General features: G+C 37.3%; 2 protein-coding genes across 6 annotated transcripts in view; both read left to right on the top strand.

Annotated features, from left to right (window-relative positions):
• Window positions 1-24,129, top strand: part of LOC127528083 (uncharacterized) — a 532,584-nt gene that overhangs the window by 305,597 nt on the left and 202,858 nt on the right. The window lies entirely within an intron of this gene.
• Window positions 1-24,129, top strand: part of LOC114659714 (proton myo-inositol cotransporter) — a 503,513-nt gene that overhangs the window by 323,600 nt on the left and 155,784 nt on the right. For all 5 annotated transcript variants that reach the window (XR_003717583.2, XM_051935138.1, XM_051935134.1 and 2 more), the window contains exon 4: window positions 23,985-24,093. Coding sequence is in view for 4 of the 5 variants with exons in the window: in XM_051935138.1 (XP_051791098.1) it covers window positions 23,985-24,093 (109 nt within the window). In the remaining variant the exon portion in view is untranslated. The remainder of the gene's footprint in view (window positions 1-23,984; window positions 24,094-24,129) is intronic.

The following is a 24,129-nucleotide window of genomic DNA, read 5'->3' as shown; positions in this document are numbered from 1 at the left end:
CCTAATCCCTGTGCACTCCCTCAGTCACTAGCCACAGCGCAGTTGCACAATGCTATTTATGTATGCAAATTAGACACATGGCGGCTACTAGTTCCAACAAGCCTTAAAGGAGCCCTCCTTCTTCTCCATTTCTGTCTTCTTGATGTTAGAAAAAGTACCTGCAAGGACAGATTAGAAACAGAAAAGACATTCCAGCTGCACCCAAAGCCTTGACTTCAAATAATGTAATGAGCCAATTGCACACTGCCACTTTGTGGCATGGGCAATGTACAGTTAGGTCCATAAATATTTGGACAGAGACAACTTTTTTCTAATTTTGGTTCTGTACATTACCACAATGAATTTTAAATAAAACAACTCCGATGCAGTTGAAGTGAACAAAACGATTGCATAAAAATGTGAGGCAACTAAAGCATTTTTTTAACCCAATCCCTTCATTTCAGGGGCTCAAAAGTAATTGGACAATTGACTCAAAGGCTATTTCATGGGCAGGTGTGGGCAAGTCCATCCTTATGTCATTATCAATTAAGCAGATAAAAAGGCCTGGAGTTGATTTGAGGTGTGGTGCTTGCATGTGGAAGATTCTGCTGTGAACAGACAACATGCGATCAAAGGAGCTCTCCATGCAGGTGAAAGAAGCCATCCTTAAGCTGCGAAAACAGAAAAAACCCATCTGAGAAATTGCTACAATATTACGAGTGGAAAAATCTACAGTTTGGTACATCCTGAGAAAGAAAGCAAGCACTGCTGAACTCAGCAACGCAAAAAGACCTGGACGTCCACGGAAGACAACAGTGGTGGATGATCGCAGAATCATTTCCATGGTGAAGAGAAACCCCTTCACAACAGCCAACCAAGTGAGCAACACTTTCCAGGGGGTAGGCGTATCGATATCCAAGTCTACCGTAAAGAGAAGACTGCATGAAAGTAAATACAGAGGGTGCACTGCAAGGTGCAAGCCACTCATAAGCCTCAAGAATAGAAAGGCTAGATTGGACTTTGCTAAAGAACATCTAAAAAAAGCCAGCATAGTTCTGGAAAGACATTCTTTGGACAGATGAAACCAAGATCATCCTCTACCAGAATGATGGCAAGAAAAAAGTATGGAGAAGGCGTGGAACAGCTCATTATCCAAAACATACCACATCATCTGTAAAACACGGTGGAGGCAGTGTGATGGCTTGGGCGTGCATGGCTGCCAGTGGCACTGGGACACTAGTGTTTATTGATGATGTGACACAGGACAGAAGCAGCCGAATGAATTCTGAGGTGTTCAGAGACATACTGTCTGCTCAAATCCAGCTAAATGCAGTGAAATTGATTGGGTGGCGTTTCATGATACAGATGGACAATGAACCAAAACATACAGCCAAAGCAACCCAGGAGTTTATTAAAGCAAAGAAGTGGAAAATTCTTGAATGGCCAAGTCAGTCTTAACCCAGTTGAGCATGCATTTCACTTGTTGAAGACTAAACTTCAGACAGAAAGGCCCACAAACAAACAGCAACTGAAAGCCGCTGCAGTAAAGGCCTGGCAGAGCATTAAAAAGGAGGAAACCCAGCATCTGGTGATGTCCATGAGTTCAAGACTTCAGGCTGTCATTGCCAGCAAAGGGTTTTCAACCAAGTATTAGAAATGAACATTTTATTTCCAGCTATTTAATTTGTCCAATTACTTTTGAGCCCCTGAAATGAAGGGATTGTGTTAAAAAATGCTTTAGTTGCCTCACATTTTTATGCAATCGTTTTGTTCACCCCACTGAATTAAAGCTGAAAGTCTGCACTTCAACTGCATCTGAGTTGTTTCATTTAAAATTCATTGTGGTAATGTACAGAACCAAAATTATAAAAAAGTTGTCTCTGTCCAAATATTTATGGACCTAACTGTATACCTTGAGCACAATGATCTGTATATTATTTTTTAGCATATTGCTAGTTTGTGCCTATTTATTGTAGTTTGTTCATTGTTATTGTTCCTCTTTGTCCTTTGTTGTTTGAAGCACAGTGGGGCAGCGATTATCAGTGTTGCCTCACAGCTCAGATCACATGTTTGGCTATAGTAATTGGTCCAGTATATTTGGCAGATGCTTCCCTTGCCCCCAGGGACACATAAAAGACCATTGCACCATTATAATCCACTCAAACCTAGTTCAGTTCCTCCTTCCCTATTGACCTCAGTGCATTTTGCAGGGTTTGGGGAAGTTATTTTGTGGTTTTGCCGAGCTCACAGTGAAGCAAACTTTGTAGGGTTCACTTAAAACTAGTATTGACAGAGATTTTTTTTTGCTCTGACTGAGTACTGAATTTTGCATGTGATAACGAAAGTGAAACTGAGAAGAAGTATAAGATTGAAACTAGGAAACTCTTTTTCACCCAGTGGGCTGAGGTAGTACCAAAACCTCCAGACATACAGTATAATTGGAGCAGACACCATTTAAAATAAAAGGTTAAAGTGACATAAATATGTTCTTTGCCTTCTCAGATGTAAACGTAAATGTTCTTGTTCATTAAGTTTCAGTGTTCATTAAGGCTTTCTTAGCATGCTGTCTAGAGCAATCTTTTTGTTTAAAGTATATTTCTTTTCTCTTACGTTTTTAAATAGGACTTCAAAATTGATCTCTTTTCCATTCATCTGTTTTCACACTTATATTATGCTCTTTAGATGACAAGTATCCAGAGCCTATTCATGTTTTAACATATGCTGGTTTCGTGCAGCCCACACTGAAGTACATCTACTGACACACTCCCAGCAGGGCAATTTGGAATTAGCCTAACTGTGCATTGTTAAAGAAAGAAACCCTTGGGAACAATAGGAGAAAATGCAAGCTTCTTATATTGTGTTACAAAAATGAACATTTTGACTTTGTTCGCGGCCCCATTTTCTCATTGCTCATTAGTCTTGCTGTCAAAAGCAGGGGACTCTTCTGAGTCAGGCATCATCAACACCCGCACACTTTTCTACTTAATCCAATTCTGTTCATCATTTTCCTTGTGTCTTTTCATAACTTTTTGGGTTTTAAAATCACTACCCATTTTAGACACTCCACACATTCAGAAGCTTTGAGTTATTTTTGTTCTCTTCCAGCTGTGAAGTAGGTATTTCACCATTACTGATGCTTCTAGCTCATTGACCTCTAAAAATGCCAAGGAGGATAAAAGTATGCAAAAAAGTGGAGCTTTTATTTTCAAAATTGCACAAGCAAAGAATAAAAATGGACAAACACAAAAATACAAAGTAAACTAAATTCTGTCTCCCTAAGCCTGTCTTTACTGGTATTGAGTTCCTCTCTAACAAATGAGGTGGCTCACACTCATCACTGTTTTCATACCCTTTATGCATAAAATCAAAAGTAGTGGCATATCTCCACTTCTGAGATGAACCAAAAAAGTAGCATTCACAATATCAGCTTGACTCTGCATCACTCAGCTACTTATCCATCAGCAGAACCCTTCAGTCAGTGCTAAAATGGCAGAGAAAGTGTGCTGCCCAAAGCAGAAGGGTGGACAGTTTTCTTACTGTATATCAAAATTGGACGTGCTTAATGGTAAGTTAATCTCTCTCATTCTCCATGCAGGAAGCCCTTTGAGGTCACATGGCCCTCCTTATCCCCAGCATCTGCAGAGGGGAACAAACTAAGCAGGAAGAAGCAACTACAGAACACACCTTGAAGATTATTGTTTTATATGAAAATGTTTTAGGAAAGAACTATCTGCACCACAAAAGTCAACAGTTTTTAGTTAGATCAGTATGGTACAGATGTGGGGCGGGAAAGATGCAGTGAATGCATAGTAAACAGTTGCAACTATCAAACAAGTATGTGAGTTCAGACACTTAACCGTGGCAATGCAGAAATATTCATCTGCCTCCATGAAGTCATATTTCCTGTAATTTACTTTGTGTATAGATCTCTTAGTTGAATACAGCCACAATTCAATTAATATGTTTATTATCAATATTTTATTGCATTCATCCTCCTGCGCATACTGCCATTTTTTGAAAGACATGTTACATAGGACAATTCAGTGCTTGTCTATTTTATTTCATTTTATTTGTGCACAGTGTCAGTGTACATGTTCATGGCACACTTTGAAGATTTTTATGTTATGCTTTCTCAGGAATGCAGCCGATGTAATCAAGGACCCCTGTCACCCTTTGTCTTTTCTGCATTTTAACATGTTACACGGCAGTGTAAAAGCTGTTTTCATTCTCATGTTTTAAGAACATTCATCTTTGCTTCTTTAAATTCCTTCCTTGTTTGTGTAGCTTATTCTCTATTTACAAATGGCAGCCCGCACAGATTTACCAAGCCTTCAGTGAAGAAAAAATTATTAATGGGTTTTATGAAACTATTTCTAAATCACAGTAGAATTTAGGATCATTTTTATATTTAATCTTGCATACTGCCATCATTATGTACCATATACCTGTGTTGTGGTTTCATTTGTTTCAGAGAAGTGACAATTCATTTTAGGTGGCTTGAAGAAAGTTCAAACTGTTACATGTCTCCTGCTGATCATGGCACACCTAATTCTGGCTCTTTTTGACTTGGTCCACAAATTGAAAGCTTTGGATTTATTTTTGCATCAGGATAGGATTTTGGGTGTTAAATTCATGTCAGCCAGTTGCATCTCACTATGAAATTTCAAAACCTTCTCGTCATTCATTATTGGCATCATGTCAAACCATATTGTGAACATCTGTCTTGGTGTTTATGATTTCATTTATGTGTCTTCTTAGGAAAGCTGATCAATAACTGTAAAATATCACTTAAATGACTAACATTTATCATATTTCTTTGATTTCTTCAGCTAGTAAAACACCATGCTCTGCATTGTTTCTATGTATTTTTCTCTCATATCTTTCACTGGTGGAGACACCTGGAATTCCTGGGGAAATTTTGCATTTTATATTTCATTTCTTGACTTAGCAGAATATTTATATAAATGCTGGCAACCTTAAGTTTCTGTCACTGAGCTTTCTTAATATACATTGCAAAAGGAGATACAGTTGAAATTGTAGATTTTTGAGATTAAAGACATATTGGTAGGAATACATGTCTTTATTTGGTGCAGCTTGGCAAGATTGTTGCTTCAACAACAGCAGGCATTTGAGTCTTGGTCCATCGCATAGTCTTGGTTCATCTAGATTTCTAAAGTACTATACACAGAGTTTCAGCTTGCAGCACCAGGTTATGTGGCAGACTCACCACCTGTAAAAACTCCTAGCTCATCTTTTCCCTGAAAATGTTGATATGATTGGTGGTATTCTTTGCAGCCCCAAATACATGTCTTGTGTTTGCTCATAATGCACTGTTCAGTAGTTTTTAGAAACTTTTGATCTCCACAATTGTATTAGTGAGACACAGGGCAGGGCCAGTTCCAGAAAACTGTAGTTTGTTTTTTTTGTTTGTATTTTGTGGACAAAAAGTAGTTGCTGACCTCCTTCTGGTAAATATGAGGGTCCCTGAAATGTTTTGCTGGATTTGCCTTTGTCATATACAAATGTATGAAAACAACCAGACAAACCAGCATTGTTCTTTATGTATAATATAGCTGGTATTTCTGCCATTCTGGGGATTTTATTTCAGTGTTTTATTTTGCTGTTATGTGAGGAAGCCTGTCAGAGAACCAGTTTGACTGAAGAGAACTGCACCTAGAAATTAGATGGGGTGTGAGGAATCTACAGTGTTGATCCAAAATCTTCTTTACCATTTCCAGTTAAGGCTGTGGCCACTTATCCTACCCCTGAGCCAACCTGGTTGGACTTTCATTTACCTTCATCCAGTCTGCTTAAAAGTTAACCTCTGAGTGTCATAGTTCACTTACGGTACTGATTTATTTGTGCAAATCTGAGAGAAACACAGCAGGCCGAGGGGAGGGGGCATGGCCCTCCTCACTCATGTGCCAGCCTCGGGCATTACCTTACCTTCGCTTAGCTAGCGAACGAGAGAACTACTTAATGAATTTAGATCAAGTTTTTTTCTATAATTTGCTTGAACGTTCCGGTTAATTTTGCGACTTCTCTCATCGCGTTAAAAAATCATAGTTTGCTTGCAAGAGTGCAGTATTCGCACTATTCCGAGACAGAGGCTGTGGGCTGAGGGGAGGGTGAAGCGTGACATCAGGAGTAGGGAGCCAGGCAGGCTAATTAGAGTTATCCTCTAATTTTCATGAAATACAGTATCAATAGCCACCTTTGAGTGCTGGTCAGAATTAACATAACAAGCATTCATACAAATATATATAAAAACAAGACACCAAGGCCACTTTAATTATATAGCTCCAGTATAGCTCTGATTCTTGGCTTCAAAAACCCACTCTAAATTTGAACTGTATGAACTAAAAATGATTTGTGATCTTAATTTTGTAAAAGGTTTGACTCAGATGTAGGGTTACAACTATTGGTTAGCAGAGCACATCTTCAGTACGATAGAGAAGCAGCACTGGGCAGGTTCTCAAGGTGGTGTAATAAAGGGGGATTAGGCTTATTAATGGCAATAAATAACTCCAGAAGACAACATGGACCCACCTGGGGTGCCTTGGGGTCCTGACAGAAATAATGGTGGAAATGCTTGATTAAAGCAAATGTTTCATATAATGGGCAGGAATCAAGCCAGGATTACCTAGATGAAAGGCAAGCATGCTTACCATTACCCTACCATTGCAACCTCCATACTGCAGTTCCTCTTCTGTTAGATCACGCAGTAGCACTGCATGCCACTTGTTCTGACCCCAGGCAAACCCCTAGTACTTCCTTGGGAGCAAAGTTGAAAACTTGACTTGTGATCACAGATATTTTTCGCTATAAGTGATATGTTGCTGAAGTAACTTTTTCCATACCATTTTTCTTCGCAGATCAATTTGGAGTCTAAAGATTTTTTATGTTCCATCATTAGAGGTTGGGTAAAACTAATGGCTTGCTTATTGGGGGTAGTTAATATTGGGGCAAGTATCCAAGGAGCTGCAGAGAAATGCAGACAACCAAACATATTACTGAATCAAAAAATCAATACCTAACCCTCCACTCTGCTCACCAAAACCTTAAATAACAGCCTAAAGAAGATCCATAAAAACAACATCGTACAATATGATATTCAAGTCCATGACCTGCAACGGGTTTAAAATGTGGACCACCATCCATCATACCACAGTATTGAGCTGCATATTTAAAAACCACAAAAGGTTTGTGCACTTCAAAGACTTGGAGATCTTCACAAAACTGTTGGCCTTGAAAGTACACATTTTCATCTTCTTTTTTTACCATTGAAAATTATTGAAACTTTTACAAATAAATTAGACGATTGGTTCTATAAGAGGAAGACCCTACTAAACCAGTCTGTTAGACTTTCTTGAATGGAAAATTGGAATAGTTGAAAAAAGCAGACTGCACAACATTGTTTATTTAGACTTTCAAAAGCCTTTTGATTTAGTTTCACACAAAAAATAGTGAAGCAGTTGCCACCTGAGGTACGCTACAAAGTGAGATTTCCAGTTTGTTAATCAGTCAACAAAACAGAATATAGAGGAGAATAATGTAGGGTGAGTGTGCCAGGGTTCTATCTTTGGACCATTTTTTGTTATTTATATTAATGACATTTATTCTTGTATAGTTAGCAAACATATGGCAGCCACAAATGATACTAAAATTGGAGGAGCAGCAGATACTGAGGAGGCAGCACAAGGTGCATAGTGCTAAATCCAGTAAAAAATAAAAATGAATTATAAGTACAAACTGGGGGATACTGTCTTACAGAAAAATACCCTCCAAAAAAGACTGGGCTTAATCCAAGTTTTAAAATTCTGAAAGCCATTGATGAAACTAATGATGAGAATTCTTTTAATTAAATAGTGATTCATGTATTTGAGAACACTGCTGGAAATTAGGCCCAGACAATCCTCAAGTTACAAATGCGCTCAGTTTATACTAACATTCATAACCTTATTTTATATGCAAGTTAAAACTTGCACTGGAGTTGTCTGCTAATGGAAATATGGGGAAAAATCCATAAGCTTTATTACATATTTTACTGGAAAGTGTTCCAGACCTACTAATAAAATGACAGTGATGCAGTATTATTGTACTTTAAAATCACAAAATACAAATAATTGAAACTAAAATGACCTATGGTTATGTACAGTATGCTAACTTTATGATTACACACTCTACAGTTTTTGATAATGACACAGTATCTCATAGAGCTGGAAAAGGCATAATGATGGCACAAAAACACACCACAACTGATGATTGGTCCCTCAGCAGAGGTGTGCTGTCTTTGCTAAGGGATTGCTATAAAGTGTTAACCCTGTTAACTCCTGATCCCAGCCACTGTGCTCCATGAGATGTAAAGGCTTTGAAGGGATACTCAGAATGCTGGGAATTACAAGCTGCTTACCTGTGACGGATCTTATTGTGTAATGTGCATACTGCTTGTTACATTTGGTGACACATATTGTCTTTGCTGGAAAATCACTGAGTGTCACCTTCCCCTCCCAGAAGATGTACTCCTTGAAACAGGCAGTTTATGTAATGCATTAGATTTATTTAATAAAAACACACTCTAGCACTTGCTTTATGTCAGTCAGTCAGTTATTCAGTCATTTTCTAACCCGCTTAGCCATGAACAGGATTGTGGGAGTCTGCTTGAACCCATCCAAGCTAGCATAGGGTGCAAGGAACAGACCCTGGACAGGGCACCAGTTCATCTCAGGGTAAACACACACACACACACATACCAGGGTGAATTTAGGATTGCCAATTCACCTAACCTGCATGTCTTTGGACTGTGGAAGGAAACTGGAGCACCCAGAGGAAGCCCATGCAGACATAGGGAGAACATTCAAACTCCATGGTGGGATGACCCAGCATGCGAACCCTGGTCTCGTTACTGTGAGGTAGCAGTGCTACCACTGTACCACAGTGTTGTCCAATTCCTTTATGTATAACATGAAAATTTGAGTTGCAGTGTTTTAATACCATTTTTTCCTTGTACATCATCACTGTTTTAACTGCCTGATAATCCTCTGTGCTTGCATATTTGTTATGCACAATGATAAGACAGTTCTGTTATGTAATGTGTGATCAGTAGGAGATTTGCAGCACCCTAAACACAACCACAGCTACACAAGTGCCAAGTTCAAACAAGTGATATAATGTGCACAAAGGTTTCACACATGCAGTTATAAGCATAAGTCTTCTTCTCTGTCTCTTCCTTCTCCCTAACTCCTTCTCAGTGAGCCTTATCCCCATACATCTGACTCAGACTCACTGAGTGACGAGGAGTGGCTTCCTATATACCAAACCCTGGAGTATGTCCAGTGCCACCACATTGCATCCAGGTATCACTTCCGGGTCAGGCAGAACATCCCAAAAAGGAAGAAATGTGCTCCCACTAGACCCAGCAGGGCTACCCATTGGAACTCTAATTCCCATGAAGCCCGGCAGTTGTGTTTATAGGAGATCCACCTGAGTGCCGGTCCACTTATCATACAGGGAAAACACATGGCTCTGGGTGGCGATCTCCTTCCTTCATTTGAATATCAAGACGTCCCGGCCAGATAGGGAACCATCCATTCCAGTCAGGATGCCAGCCAATTGTCTTCTCTGACAAATGAAAGATGTTAAAACTTATGACCATAATGCAGTGTCCTCCTGAAATTATGTTTCTACACCAACAGTGCTTCCTCATTACTTGACTGTTTTATTCCAATAAATCTCATATTATTATAAGACATTTCTGTATTAATTTTACCTTTGCACATCTTAGATTTTTCTAACATGTCATCTCTTGATGATGTAGCCGTGACACAAGCAGATAAACAGACTGTTGAATTACTAAATATTTAACTAGAATAACACTTCTTTTAAGGCTCCAGCTTCCTCAAAGTGCCACAGTATGTTTTTTTTCACACTTTTCTGGCTCTTTGTTTTTCACTTCCAGATATGTGCTGACATTTCACAAAATGTAAGAACACCAAGCACTCAGTGCAATATTAGTATTTATTTCTACTGACAGTAGTGTTGTTCCTTTAAGAAATAATCTAAAATCATAATAGTTTGAATGTGCTTTAAAGGAGTTTGGAAAATATAAACACATAAAGTGAAGTCTGTAAAATGTAAGTAATATTTCTTTAATGACATATTGGGTGTCAAGTTAATCACTGTTACACTGTTTTTAGCAGAGAAAGTTGCAGTGCTTGCCACTCCTGTGTATAATGTGCTGAAAGCTGTCAGAGATGAGTTTCAATTGTACCATCTCAAAGAAAACAAAAGTAATGCTCTTTTAAGAGTTCCAAATTCACAAAACAAACTGAGGGTACCACATAGTCTGCTTACAAGTAAATCTGTCTCTATTCAGGCTTTAGATTTCTGTAAGTTTACTTTTTTTTTGGTGCAGCAGTCACTTTAATCTCACAAAATAACTTGCCAGAAAACATACTACACTTTATAAAATGATAAATTAATGATACATTCATACTTGTCTTTGAATGTAAGGTTTAATGGTGTAACAATAAGAAAGCAGATTTTCCGAAAGTGCAGGTTTGCTATCCATCCATCCATTTTCACTATTCTGAGTTTAGCCGTAGAGCTTGCCAGCTGTTATTTAATTTATCTGCTTTTCAGGCAGAATGGCTGGGCAGTTGCTTTTCAAAATATAAAGTAATTTACGCAGCAGCAGGAGAACACGGCAGGAAGACAAGTCTGCAAAAGCAGAAACAAAGAAACACCAAATGATTCCACAGTAATGAGTGAACAGAATATAATGACTAATTACCTTAGTAGTGTGGCGACGTCTTGTGTGAAACGGATCAAAGCACATTAGAATGGCCTTTGTTATTATTTGTCCTCTGAATACAATTCAGTTTGAAAATAATTGGACATACTGGGCACTGTATCTATGACTGAGTTTTCTGTCACTTCTTTATAGAGCTATTTTTTAGATATGGAAACATCAATATTACTGTTTTTTCATATGAGGCAAAATTCAGTGCTTGTTAGTATATCATTTTCTGTGTTTTATGACAGAAAAAAAAACTAGAAAAGATCTAAACTCCAATATTTGAACCCATATATTGAAGATATATTGAAATAGAGGGAAGAAAATAGCCTGCCCTGTAATTCCCATCTAACAACTGACCATCACTTTTTAAAAAGCGACTCTCAATTTCTCATCTCTCTTTCCAGTCTCCTCTAATTCTGAATGCAATGATGTAAGTGAAATTTAATCACAGATTGAACACTGAACAGTGTAGCCAATGGTAAGGGGAAGGAGTTTTTTAATTTGTTTAGTTGAGTTTTAAGTATCAATTACCCTTTTGATAACAGATAATTACTCAAGTTCATTTGATGCCGTCATTTATTTTATTCATATAAGAATAATGTTCTACAGTTTACCATGCATTATGAGACAAATGGAGACATGTGGCTTTTAAAAAATGAGATGGTGTCAAAAGATCGCCATTAGATTCATTTTACCCAGGCTTTCAAGATTGTATTCGGAAAGAGCAACCCTAGTGAGTATATTCATTTCAACTCTTAAAAAGGTGCCAGTTTTGCCCCTTGACCCCAAATTTGAATTAAGCAGAGTGAAAAAATGGATGGTTGGCATTTTTTTCTCCATTCTTTTCTTTTTCAGTCATTTTTCAAATTCAGGAATTTGTGTAAACATTGTTGTTTATTTATTGTCATGTTTTTAAAAAATGCATTAAAGTGAATAGCATTTTGACATATCACACTTAAAAAAACAAAATTTTGAAAATGTTGGAATATCTGAACAGTTTAGATGAGAACAGCCCATTCAGCCGAACAAAGCTTGCCAGCCCCTTTCACTTTAATTCTTTCAAAATAACATCAAGTCGAGTTTTGAAGGCCTGTAAAGTCCAGTTGTTGATTATCCACTCTTAAACCGAACAATCAGAGTCATTGTTTGGTGGGTTTGAATCTTATACTGCGACGCTGCATCTGTGGAATTTGTACATTCTCCCTTTATCAGCATAGGTGGTTCTCTGGGTGCTCTGGTTTCCCTCCCAGGTCTCAAAGATGTATTGTGCACATTATTAGTCTTGGCCTGGATATAATTGGGCTCTGTCAGTGGTTAGTGCCCCGTTGAGGGTTGCTACCTGATGCTGGCAGGACAGCCTTTTTTAGATTTTTTTTTTTTTTATATGATGTGTTAATACAAGTGGATGAGAAGTTTAGCTGTGGTAGGCAAACTCACAGGTTTAGCGATTGTTCAGCTGTGACAGTGGAAGTAACAGCTGGCATTTAACTTACTAGTTCATTAAGCAATTTGTGTGCGCTCATCTCCTCTGTCTAGATCTCCACTCCTGGCATGCCTGGCAACCTAATTTAATTTGAATGTCCAGTCTTTGTAAATGAGTGTTTTAATTACTATTTTTTGCTGATTAAGAAATTAGCAGCAATGAAAAGTATTACTTTAAATTGCAAAAAACAAAAAAGTCTAAAATCACAATTAATATAACAGTTCTATAAAGAATTCTAGTCAGGGCATATAGTGTACTGTATATGGCCATTGCTTATAGTTAATAAGCACAATCATGAATTGTTTACATACAAGTCCACTATTGAATTGCACTATTTGTGGAATCCACCTTCACCTTGTGCTTTAAAGAACAAAAAGGCTCAAATAAACAAAGTGATCAGTGCACACCTACACAACATACAGTCATCATAGAGCGGAGAAGGAGCTTGGAAGTATACCTGGCACATTTTAAATAGCAAGTGTTAAAATGAGCTGCACAGATCTGGCACAGATGCAGTGTTTAACCACAAAGCAGTGAACAAAATAGTGCAGGATAAATTGCTGGATTCTGAGTTGAATTTTTAGGTCTTATTATAGTATACAAAGTGGTGTTATCTTAGTTAACAGCTGTGACTTTTGAACTGCTGGGGCTGCAATTAAAAAGCAGAGAAAACAGTTGGTCATTCCATCTGGATTTCGATGTCCAAATAGATGGCACCTTGTGAACAGTCTTGGGAAGTGAGATCAAGAGAGCACATGCCAACAATGTTGAGTGAACATGTGCCCAGAGTTGGAACAGTAAGATGGCCAGAGTCTGAAAATTTTAAATATATTAAAGGTTTTTCTGATCAGTCAGTAGCAGACTGATATACATAGCCCAGTATCTGACACAAAGCTCTGAGCCAACAGGGGCTGAATATGGTCACAGTGTCTACTGAGCCCATTGTAGCTTGATATTGTGTGAATGAAGTCCCTTAAAATGACATACAGTAACGTCATATCACAGAGATCCCACTTACAATATGTTAAGCCATCTATCCATTTTCTGAACACTTTAATTCAGTTTTGGGGTCTGGAGAATATCACTGAGCACAAGGTGAGCACCAGTCCATGAAAGGGCAGTTAATAATAATAAACAAAAATAATTGCATTTATTTTCTTCCTAATAATACAACTACTATATACTATAAATCCTGAAAACTAATTTTCATTGTTTATTGACTAGTCAGTAGTGAATACTGTAAGCGTCAAAGTAAGAAAGTGAATGCTTTAAGTTAAACTCATATTAGTGTTTGCTTAATTTGAATAGAATATTAATGTTCTCCCATTGCTATAGATTATCGTACAGCCTGTCACCCCCTGTAAGGCAATATGAGATAGAACGTTCTCAGCTATATCTGTAAAACAGTGTGTTAATATTGTCAGTGTGTGTTTTGGAATAGGCTCCTAGCTAGCATGGACTGAAAGACCCATTTATAGTTTGTAAATGGGATCTATATTACTAAACGACAGTTGTATAATTATATGCACGGACGCCGGACGCACCAAGGCACATGCGCACAGCGCCTCAACGCCCCAGAGTCAGTGTGGCATATTTGAATCACATAACGGTAATTCAGTATTAAAAGTAAGTTGAATTATGATTCCTAACAGTAAACGACTTCTACCTAACGACACAGCCACAGAAAAACAAAAACAAGGCCGCATGGATAAAAACAATAAACGGAGGCTCCTACGATGCGCTTTAGAAACACCAGAAGCAAAGAAGTCATGGCTCCAAAAAGAAAGAGCTCAACTAACGGAAATACAAAAACGAGCCCATATGGATAAAAACAATGAACGAAGGCGCCTACAACGCGCTTCTGAAATAGCAGAAGCAAAGGAGTCATGGCTCCAAAAAGAAAGAGCTCAACAATTAGAAATACAAAGACGAGCCCGTATGGATAAAAACAATGAACGAAGGCACCTACAACGTGCTTCTGAAACACCAGATGCAAAAGAGGCACGGATCCAAAAAGAAAGAGCTCAGGTATCATATAGGCATTCAAGAGGTTTTTGGTGAAGCGATATCATTAGACCAGATACCACTTTTAACGCACCGGGCTATATTATGTCCAAAGAATATTGACGTTGATCACATAAATAACCAAGTGATTGCATTACTTCCTGGAGAAAGCCGCATCTTTCTAAGTATTGACAGTGTTGATTCTGAAGACGAAACTGAGCATCTTCATTTCCCATTAGAATATTTAAACAGCTATTAACCCAGCCAGATTACCACAACACAATCTTAACCTTAAAGTAGGGACAATAGTCATGCTATTAAGAAACCTTAATACTGTACTAAACAAGGTTTATGCAACGGTTATTGAGTCACAAGTGCTAACGGGATCCCATACTACCAGTACTGTTTTGATTCCCAGAATTGACCTTACAAGTTCTAACCTGGAATTACCCTTTAAACTTAAACGACGGCAATTTCCTATTAACGCTGCATTTGCCATGACAATCAACAAATCCCAAGGACAAACCATGGACAAAGTAGGCATTTACCTATCTGAGCCTGTATTTGGACATGGACAACTTTATGTTGCCTTTTCAAGAGTTCGGCGTTCATGTGACGTTAAAGTGAAGGTTTTAACTACTCCATACCAGGGAGAGCTAATTCAAGGACAGGAAACCGTCTTTACTCAAAATGTTGTTTATAAAGGGATTTTTGATTAACTATTTTGAATTTACCATTTTATGAATGTTTTGTTTCCAATTTACTTCATTTAAACCTTTACACTCAGATATTGTTTTTACTTATGAGTGCAACAACTCAAACACATTTTGGACTTAAATGATTTAACAATTAAAATTCAATTTTAGTTTTAATAAATTGGTTAATTTTAGTACAAATATATTTATTTAATTAAATGAAAACTTTACCAGGACGCTCCCACCCTCCATCATTTGTCATTCCTCCAAAGATTGGAGGGAATAGAAACTGATTGCCATTCTTGCATTTGCGATTCTTTAGAGCAGTGGTCCCCAACCTTTTTGACAGCAAGGACCACTTTATTAGATGCAAATTTTTCCACGGACCGGTCGGGGGGGGTGGTGGGGGGGATTGTGCAGTTTTATACACAATTTACATAACATTTCTATTATTATTAAATTATTAAGCAGTTCGCATACGTTTGCAACCCGACAATTTTCTTCTTTTTTTGCATATAACAAAGACATATGCTTTGCATTTGTCATTCCAACAGATTGCACATCACAAACATTAACAGTGCTATCTTTTTTTCGTGTCTGCCATTTCAATAGAAGGGTGACAATGAGTTAAATTCCCACTGTGACATGGCTGTGTCATGTGATCGATCATCTGCTCATGTTTTGTATTCGCCCATCCGTCTGTTGAATTTTTTTGGGGTTGGTCCAGATGTACTGAAAGTGGGGGCCAATTTCACCACTCATGCAGAGTTCGACCACCAGAAACCCAGGAGGGTGACGATGATTTCTAAGCCAAGGAACACTTTAACATTCTCACACGTTGTCTTTATATGTAATAGTTTAATAATTCTGTTTGGCTTATCATTTTAGCATTTAAACCTATATTCCTTCTTCTAAATTTACTATTGCAGATAGCAGACTTTGAAAATAAAATGTTTTTATGTAGATGTATTGACAGGAATGTTTTTGTAAAAACCTCAGAAACACAAAATAAAAGTTATCAGATTGAGATGCAAACATGTGAAAGTGTTCGTCCAAGGCAGCGTGCATGGACACTTGTGACAATTTGGAATGTTGGCTTCAGAATCTGTCATGCTCTGTAAAGACCAGATGGAGAACATTGATAAATATTTGTGGTCCCAGCGGGTATCTTGGTTAATATTGCAGAAAACACAGTTTTGAGAAAGGAAGTAATGTAAGCAGCAAATTGCCCTTTTATTAGGCATGCACACCTGAAAAGTAAATAAACTTCTTCAGAAGGGTGCGTCTTTCTTCAAAGCTGGTCCTCATGTGAACATTTACCTTGTAAGTACTGATGAAGCCAGAAAAGATGGGTTTCACTGAGATGTTGTTGAAGTGAGGTCATCCATACTGATTAACCTTATTATTGTGAGCACTGTTCATATGGCTGATGTCTTTGTCTAAGGTGGCTAGCAAGCTCTGGATACAAGTTAGCTGCATACTCCATCTTTGTTTTGCAACTGGATGTGTCAAATGATTTGCTCTGAATCGCACACTTAGTCAGAGGTAGAACTGGGAATGAAACCATTAACTTTGTGGCTTGAAGTCCAATGTCAAAGAAACTACGTGTCACTAACTGTCCACTACTGCCTCACAATTCCTGAGTCTCAGGACATAAAAATGAAAAATAAAAATCCTATTTACAGTTTTCCAGGTAGAAAATGTTCTGAAAAGTGCATCAGTACTCAATATTACTTCTCTTGTGAACTTGTCATAATGTTAAGATTTTAAATATATCTGTTAAAATGAAGATACAGCAAATCATACCCGATTGCTCTGAAAAGTACAGAGGTAGATTTTCCTAAATTTGAATTGGAAAAAAAAAAAAGGCACAAAATGAGATCCTCTCAAAAAAACATGATCTGTTGAGTCAGTATGCTGTATAACAACTTGCATCGCTCTGGGAAGGTGAAGGTCGAAGACACAGAGTCAGCATGCAGACGCCATGATTACAGGTGCTTTAGCATTTACGTCTTTTGTGTTTAATGACTCTGCAGCTTCTCTTTAGTTAGAATGACACGATGGATAATAAAGCATGGATTCTGCACAGATCCAGCACCCTGGGCTCAAATCACACACCTGGTCATTGTCTTTGTAGAAGTTTATCATTCTCCTCATATCTGCCCGGGTTTTTCTACCACGTCCACAAAGATGGATATGGGCTTTGCAGTGGATTGGTCAACTCTCCTGATTTTGGTCCCTGATTTCCTCCCAGTGTAGCTAGTATGGCATCCACCACTGCCCCCTTGCAACCCTCAGTTAGATTAAGCTGTTTTGAGAATGTCATGTTTTGTAGGTACTTATTAGTTATTTTTGATAATTAATTAAGGCAAGTACAGGTAGGCTGATGGCCAGTGTATCCGAGTTCTAAAGTGATTACTGAAATACAGAAATGCAGTAAATGAAAAAATTAATTTAAGTAAGTCATAACATATTCTGCTAATATTTCATCTGGTCATCTAAAGTAACTCATGTCTAGTCAATAATGAATGCTTTTACCTATCAGTTTTGGTAAATCAGAAACTTGTTTGAAAATGGTGTTATCTTTAGCTTCTAAATGTAAATGAACATATCCTTTTTGGGACTACAATGGATTCTATATATTCTCTGGCTAGCATAGAGCATAAAGTTAAAATACAAGTGAAGATGCAAAGAATATCAGATCAGCCCATACAGAGCAGTAAGGGTTCAGGGCCCGACTGTTTCTTAAGCACATACTGTATTCAGTATAGCATATATTCTCCAGGCAAGGCAGATTATCAATAAAAACAAGGCAGTGTCATGGCTTTTAAAACGTTTAGAAATCTAGCATGTCATGTAACATAGAGTAGAAACATATTTTGTATTAGAAACAATGCCTTTAGCCTTGCTAACATATTCATGCAACCATTTCCAAGGCTTCCTAGGCCTAGTTAGACATGTGATCATTAAATAAACTTTTTTTTTTTGCAATTAAATCATTGAAAACACATTTTGTACAGAGGGATTTTTTTATTGTTGAATTTTCAGCTAATACTGCCTATTATAGCTGCATGCAAAGTTCAAAATAATTTGCTAACATCTTTATGTGAATGCTGCATGTGCATGCAGACTAAACACGTGACAGGTAAAATTGCCTCTAAATTAGTATCACTAAATCAAAACAATAATTGGTTTTAATTCCTGCAATTACGCAGCCCATAAAAATAACCCTGGTGTATGCCTGTTTTATGGAGAAACAAAATACAAACAGGATTTTAATGCCGATGAAGCTAATTGTGTGATGTGCAGATTTGGACTAAAGTACAGTAAAGGTCAGAAATTAGGAGGTTGGACTAGCAGCAAACCTTCCAGGGAGCATTATAGTTTATGTATCATGGACGCTGAGGATTTGTATGCTTTTAACTGTTGATGTCTGCAACACTGACTTTGCCTAAGTGCCGAAAGCCAAACCACAGTTTATGTGACATCCTGTTTTTTATGTGATAATATGTTTGAATGGCAGTCATAGGATTTCAGTTTCCGCATTACTTAGGATAAAAGAGGGCTTCTGGCTGCTGCTTTGTTCTTCTTTATCTCAAAGCGGCCTGTTATATCATTTCTTTATTCTATATTACAAATCGCTAGTATGTTCAGCATTCAAAATGAGACAAGAAGAAAAAACATTTTAGGTGCAGTACATGAGGGAAATTTGTAATTTTATCTAAGATACTTGTTCCATGAAAGTACAAACATTTTTGTTTTTCTAAAATAGGATGGATATAGATGGATAGAGTAAACGTCATATATATTTGGAGCTTGGATCTCCTCCTCTCTGTCATTTTTTCTGCTTAATCCACTATTGGTATTTCAAGATCCATCAGGCCAGTGTAGAGTTGCCAGCTAACTTAAAGTGCATGTCTTTTGGAAGTGGAAATCAAACTGGAGAAAAGTCCATGGAGACACTAGAAAACATGCATATTCCATACAGGTAGTGCTCAGGCCCAGAAACCACTATGTGAGGTTGCAGCAATAACTACTATGCTTAATCTTAAGAATATTACAAGCAAGTCTCACCAGGCCATTATTTGTGGGGTTTGCATATCCTGACAATATGAGGCACAAGGTTGAAAACAACACTAGATGGAAACTCGGTCCATCATATTTTACACTCCTACACCAACTCCTACTCACACAGGATAAGTTCAGAGTTGTGGGAAGATGTGGGAACAAACGGAGGTACTGGGACAGGGTCTACACAGATAAAAGGTGAACATTCATACTCCACACAGACAATAACCAACTTGAGGTTTGACCCGCTCTCTGGAGCTATAGTCCCACACTAACACCTACAGAAAATGTTACATGCTTACATCCATTGTATGAAAACAGCAAGTTTATTAACATCGAATTCAGAGTTCATTTTTTCCTCCACCCATATTTCTTGTACGGCAGGTTGCACATATCCATCATTAAACAGCTGAGCCTTGCGCCTCCTGCACGGGGACCTCCCATTTGAATTGCCTTTGATTGTCAGGCTGATCTGTCTGTCGTCTGTTTTGACTGCTGTAAAATGGCAAGCATTAAGAGGAAGCAATTGAATTTTACTTGCTATTTTGGTTAGCTAATAGCCTTGGTTTTCTAAGAACCTCATTCTTTGATTTGTTAAAAGACAGGATAACTGGCACTTGATTGTCCCTGGAGGGGAATTTGCTTGCAGCAGAGTTCTATAGACATGCTACCTTACTTCACAGAGTGAGTAACCTAAATCAAGAAAGGAATGATAAGCATTACCATAAATGAATGTTGCACTTCCATCAGTACGAATTTAGAATATTTACAGTATATGGCCTCATTTTGAGTTCACCAGCCTACACCTACAGCCACTTTGTGATTTGGAGTTCAAAATACTAATAGCACCAGCAGTAACACACGGCACTGTGCATAAGGAAGCACTTCTGGTTTCAATGGGCATGGATATGGAGATGTTGTGTGATGATTTAAAACTGCCAATAATGTGTATGATTGTTATAAAAATGTTGACAAATTCATTTTGGAAAGGCAGAAAGAAGTTACTGTAGCAAATTTGAGTTTTTATTACTAGTCTGATTTGTTTCATTAAAAGGAACATCAAATTCGTTTTAAGGTAAATTACAGCAAATAAGCACGGTCATTTTTGTTAGCATTCAAGCAACTGGATATGAGATTTGTTTTAGCATTATATTTTTAGTTTGGTTAGTCTCGTAAGTAGCAAGTGCAAACAATACCTGGTAATTTAATTTGTATTATTGGTCACAACAATAATACATACTGTACAAATCTGAAAAAAACACTAGTGTTGTATATATTGGGTTCTCATGATACTAGTAGTACTATTATTATATAAAGATGTTGGCAATGGATACATGCAAAAGTCTTGGGACACAGTATTTTTAAAAAATAATAATTAAACTTGTGATACTGTTGGTTAAGTGGTAATCCCATGAGACGCTTGATTTGGAGTTATAAATGTGCATAAGTAATCATTCCGTTACAGATCCCAAGCAAACACAATGTTGGTCCAAGTTCAATTTTCAGTTTTTATTGAAGATGTCTGGTAATATCATCTCAAGCAAAACCAACTACCTTTTGCAATGGAAAGCAACAAATGAATGAAATTTTTGTTTGTATTGAAAGTGTACTTACAGTATATTGTAATACATTAAGACATACACTGCTTGTAAAATGAAAATCCTGTTTTTTTGTGTGTCTGTTGTGCTTAATAATGTTTATGATGATTATTTTTTTCAGCACAGCCTCTTCTTGCATTATACTCCAGCAACTACAAAGAGAACAATCTCGTCTTTAATTCTTCATTGTTTTGTAAATTGAACTTCAAGGAGTTATATGTCTCCACTTACAGCTAACTCAATCAGCCGCTCTTTAGCATGCTTGGTGCTTTTCTATTGATTTATGAATCGTTACATTGAGTTCTACATTTGTGTGTTTTATTGCTTTGCTTATTATTATATAACTTGTGAGTTATGGATATTCACAAAAGTATATTACCAATTTCTGTCCACAACATGTCTTGTGATTACTTATAAGTGGCAATAGAACATTGGTCTTCAAACACATTGCATTTTTAAATAGTTAATAAACTAAAGACAGAGTCATATCAGAAATCAAAAACTAACACAAAACCATGTCACCTCACTCCATCTGGGCAGGAAAGGTTTGGGTGGCACAGCTCCTCCACTCCTCACCCCACCAGCACTGTTAAAGCTGTTGTCCTTCTATCCTCCCATTTTGTCTTTGTCTGTTTGCCTCATTTCATTCTATGGTGACACTGCCAGTAATTTTTTGACCTTAAGTCAAGGGTAGTGACCTCAGTCAGAGTAGAAATTTAATGCTGAAGAATGAAGCTATGAAACTGTGAGGTAGGTGCAAGTGAGGTCTTCAGTGCATCGGTGTTTACCCAGTGAACACAATGCTCATGGGCCATTCTCATATTTCCTTGCACCCTGATCATGTACATATTCAATGTAATGAGATGAGTTTCCTTGTAGTAGTGGTAGTAGCAGTCCTTGTATTGTCAGGCGTACAGAGTACAGTTGAATACTTACTTACATGTCCAAATAACATGCCACATGTTGGCACTCTCTGATGCATGAAAAACAAAAATGTACTAAATAAATAACTGTATGCAACGCAATAGAAAACACAAATCTGCTTCCCTCCATCTAATCCTGCCCCAGAAGTTGCTGTATGCCTTAATTCTCAATGGCTCTGTATGGCCGTAGGGTTGCCTGAGGGCTTTTCTATGGGCCTTCTGTGCTTTACACCCAGATGTGCTAGTTATCCCTCATGTAAACCATTCTGATATGTTTTGTTTTAGAATATCTGATGGAAAACCCCATTTGAGTCATCTCTGACACAGGAAATGCAGACTATAAACTTCAGTTATTATTACTATTCAATTGGTATGGTTTTTAAAGGTTATAGTGTACATGATATGCTTGCAGGCACATTTATCCATCAGATTATTCATTAAGGTTTATGATTTTATGAATGTGCTATTCATGATATTCTAAAATTGCATTTTACAGTTAGGATTGAGTTTCTCATGGGCATACCCACAATAGGAAATGCCCACCTATTCTAAAACAAACATGCACTAAATGAATCATTGTTATTTATTTTCAATTTATTACACACTTCCAAAATGTGCTATTATGAAATAAGAGCCAAGTGTGAATTATCTCCTTAATTAATAGGAAACTTAGAGAATTAAATGAACAAAAGATGCTAATATAGAATACTGAAAAGAAAACAGATACTTAACAGAAAAGAGTAAACAAATCTTGGAGTACAGAATAATACATTATCTAGAAATACCAAGCCAGAGTGCAATCATTAAACAAAACCAAAAAAACTAAGCCAAAATAATAAGCAAAAAGATACTCTGTAGCAAAATCTGTTCCAAAGGGTAGCTCCCCAACTTGAAATCATCATTCAAAATATTAGAAATTTTAGATTTCAGGAGAACTTAACTGCAAAGAAGCCTTTAAACAGAAATGAAGGACAACATGCAAATATATCAAGTACTAACACTCAGTGCCTCAGCAAATAACCAAGAAACGAATCCTTTAAATGTAGCACCTGCCATGATCAGCACTAATTGAGTAAATGATGAAAAACAGAGGCCCTGCCCCCTTTGGCTCTAGTCTAAATGGGAAGTGCAATTAACAAATAAAAGGAACATTAAGGCAGGGAAATTCAAACAGAAGCAGAATGCAAGGGCATTAGGATTATTCTTTTCAGTGTACATATTTGTGCTCAAACATGTTTATTTTTGGTGCTAACTGCTAAAGGTAGTGCAAGTCATATTCTGATGCAGTTTTATTCAATTTTATTTTTTTACAAGTATTATTGTAGCCTAAGTTGAAAATTATATATCTTTATGAGGCTGAACAAAGTGTGCCCATGAAGTATGGAGTGACTTGTTGTTTTTATATACACTCTAGCTTCAGAGTCCTTAAATAACATTTTAGTCGTCTGCTCCACTCCTACCTATCTATCTGAACTGACCCTTTCACCTGCCAACCTGGTAACATTCAGTTACATTGGTATAATGATGAGTTTGTTAGCTTTGTGCTTTCGTGCTGATCACTCACTCATCTTTTAATTACTTTTATGCAAATAGTAAAAATAATGGTATATACATTCTGTGGCCTTTACCATATGGAATTTAGTAAATCCAGTTGTCCCAGCTGTGACAACACACAGAGTCTCACTTTGGCCCACTTTACTTGTTCAGCAGTGTATAGTGAAATATTGCTGTACCTGTCCTTATAAAAGCTTTTAAAGGAAGTTAGTAAGTTTAGTTTTCAATGTTGCCTACCTGTACCCAAACCTCCTGTTGATGGAATTAAAGTTACTGGAAAAATTTCAAAAGGAAGTACTGTATAGGCATACAGTAATGGTATATTCTCACAAAAAAACATGTATTTCATATTGGTGCAATGTCAATGGAAAATAAATACACAGGAAAACACCCCAACCACAATCACTCAAATTCACAAAGGTGTCATTTTGGGTAAGCTTGTGTTTCACTTTTATACTGATGACCCATTGACATTGTAATGCCCTCAAAGATGCCCTGTATTATGTTATGACACATGTTGTCACTCAGCAAAGTACATGGCAGAGGCAAATTACCTTCATTTCAAAAATTCCAAGCCTTCTTAGTCTTGTCAGACCATATTATGGCATTAGCAGGGCAGGAACGTCTTAAGCAGGTAGTTTCTTGTTTGTTATTTTTACTATTATTTAGATAAGATTCCTTAAATTATAGCCTATGCACATTATCATAATAGTAATTGCTTGAGAATCAAATGCAGGGGTTTTGGGGTGGGGTAATGAGGAGAACGATAAAACAAAACATTTGATTTGGAGTGCTGAGTCGGTGTTTCAGCTTCTCTGAACAACAAATATTTCAGTGAAAGCGACTCAGTGGACTGATAACAGTACTCTTTATTTCTTTCAGATGGCCTCGTGATTTGGAGAATGTTAACTTACCCATCTACTCGAAGGGCTCTCATTGTGGGATGTGGTTTGCAGATGTTCCAACAGCTGGCTGGAATTAATACTGTCATGTATGTATTTGTTTATATTTTTCTTTCTGTGCCCTT

This window comes from Erpetoichthys calabaricus, chromosome 1, assembly GCF_900747795.2.
Source record: "Erpetoichthys calabaricus chromosome 1, fErpCal1.3, whole genome shotgun sequence".
Lineage (NCBI taxonomy): Eukaryota > Metazoa > Chordata > Cladistia > Polypteriformes > Polypteridae > Erpetoichthys > Erpetoichthys calabaricus.
The sequence above is the reverse complement of the archived record's forward strand: the minus strand, read 5'-3'. Positions and strand labels throughout refer to the sequence as shown.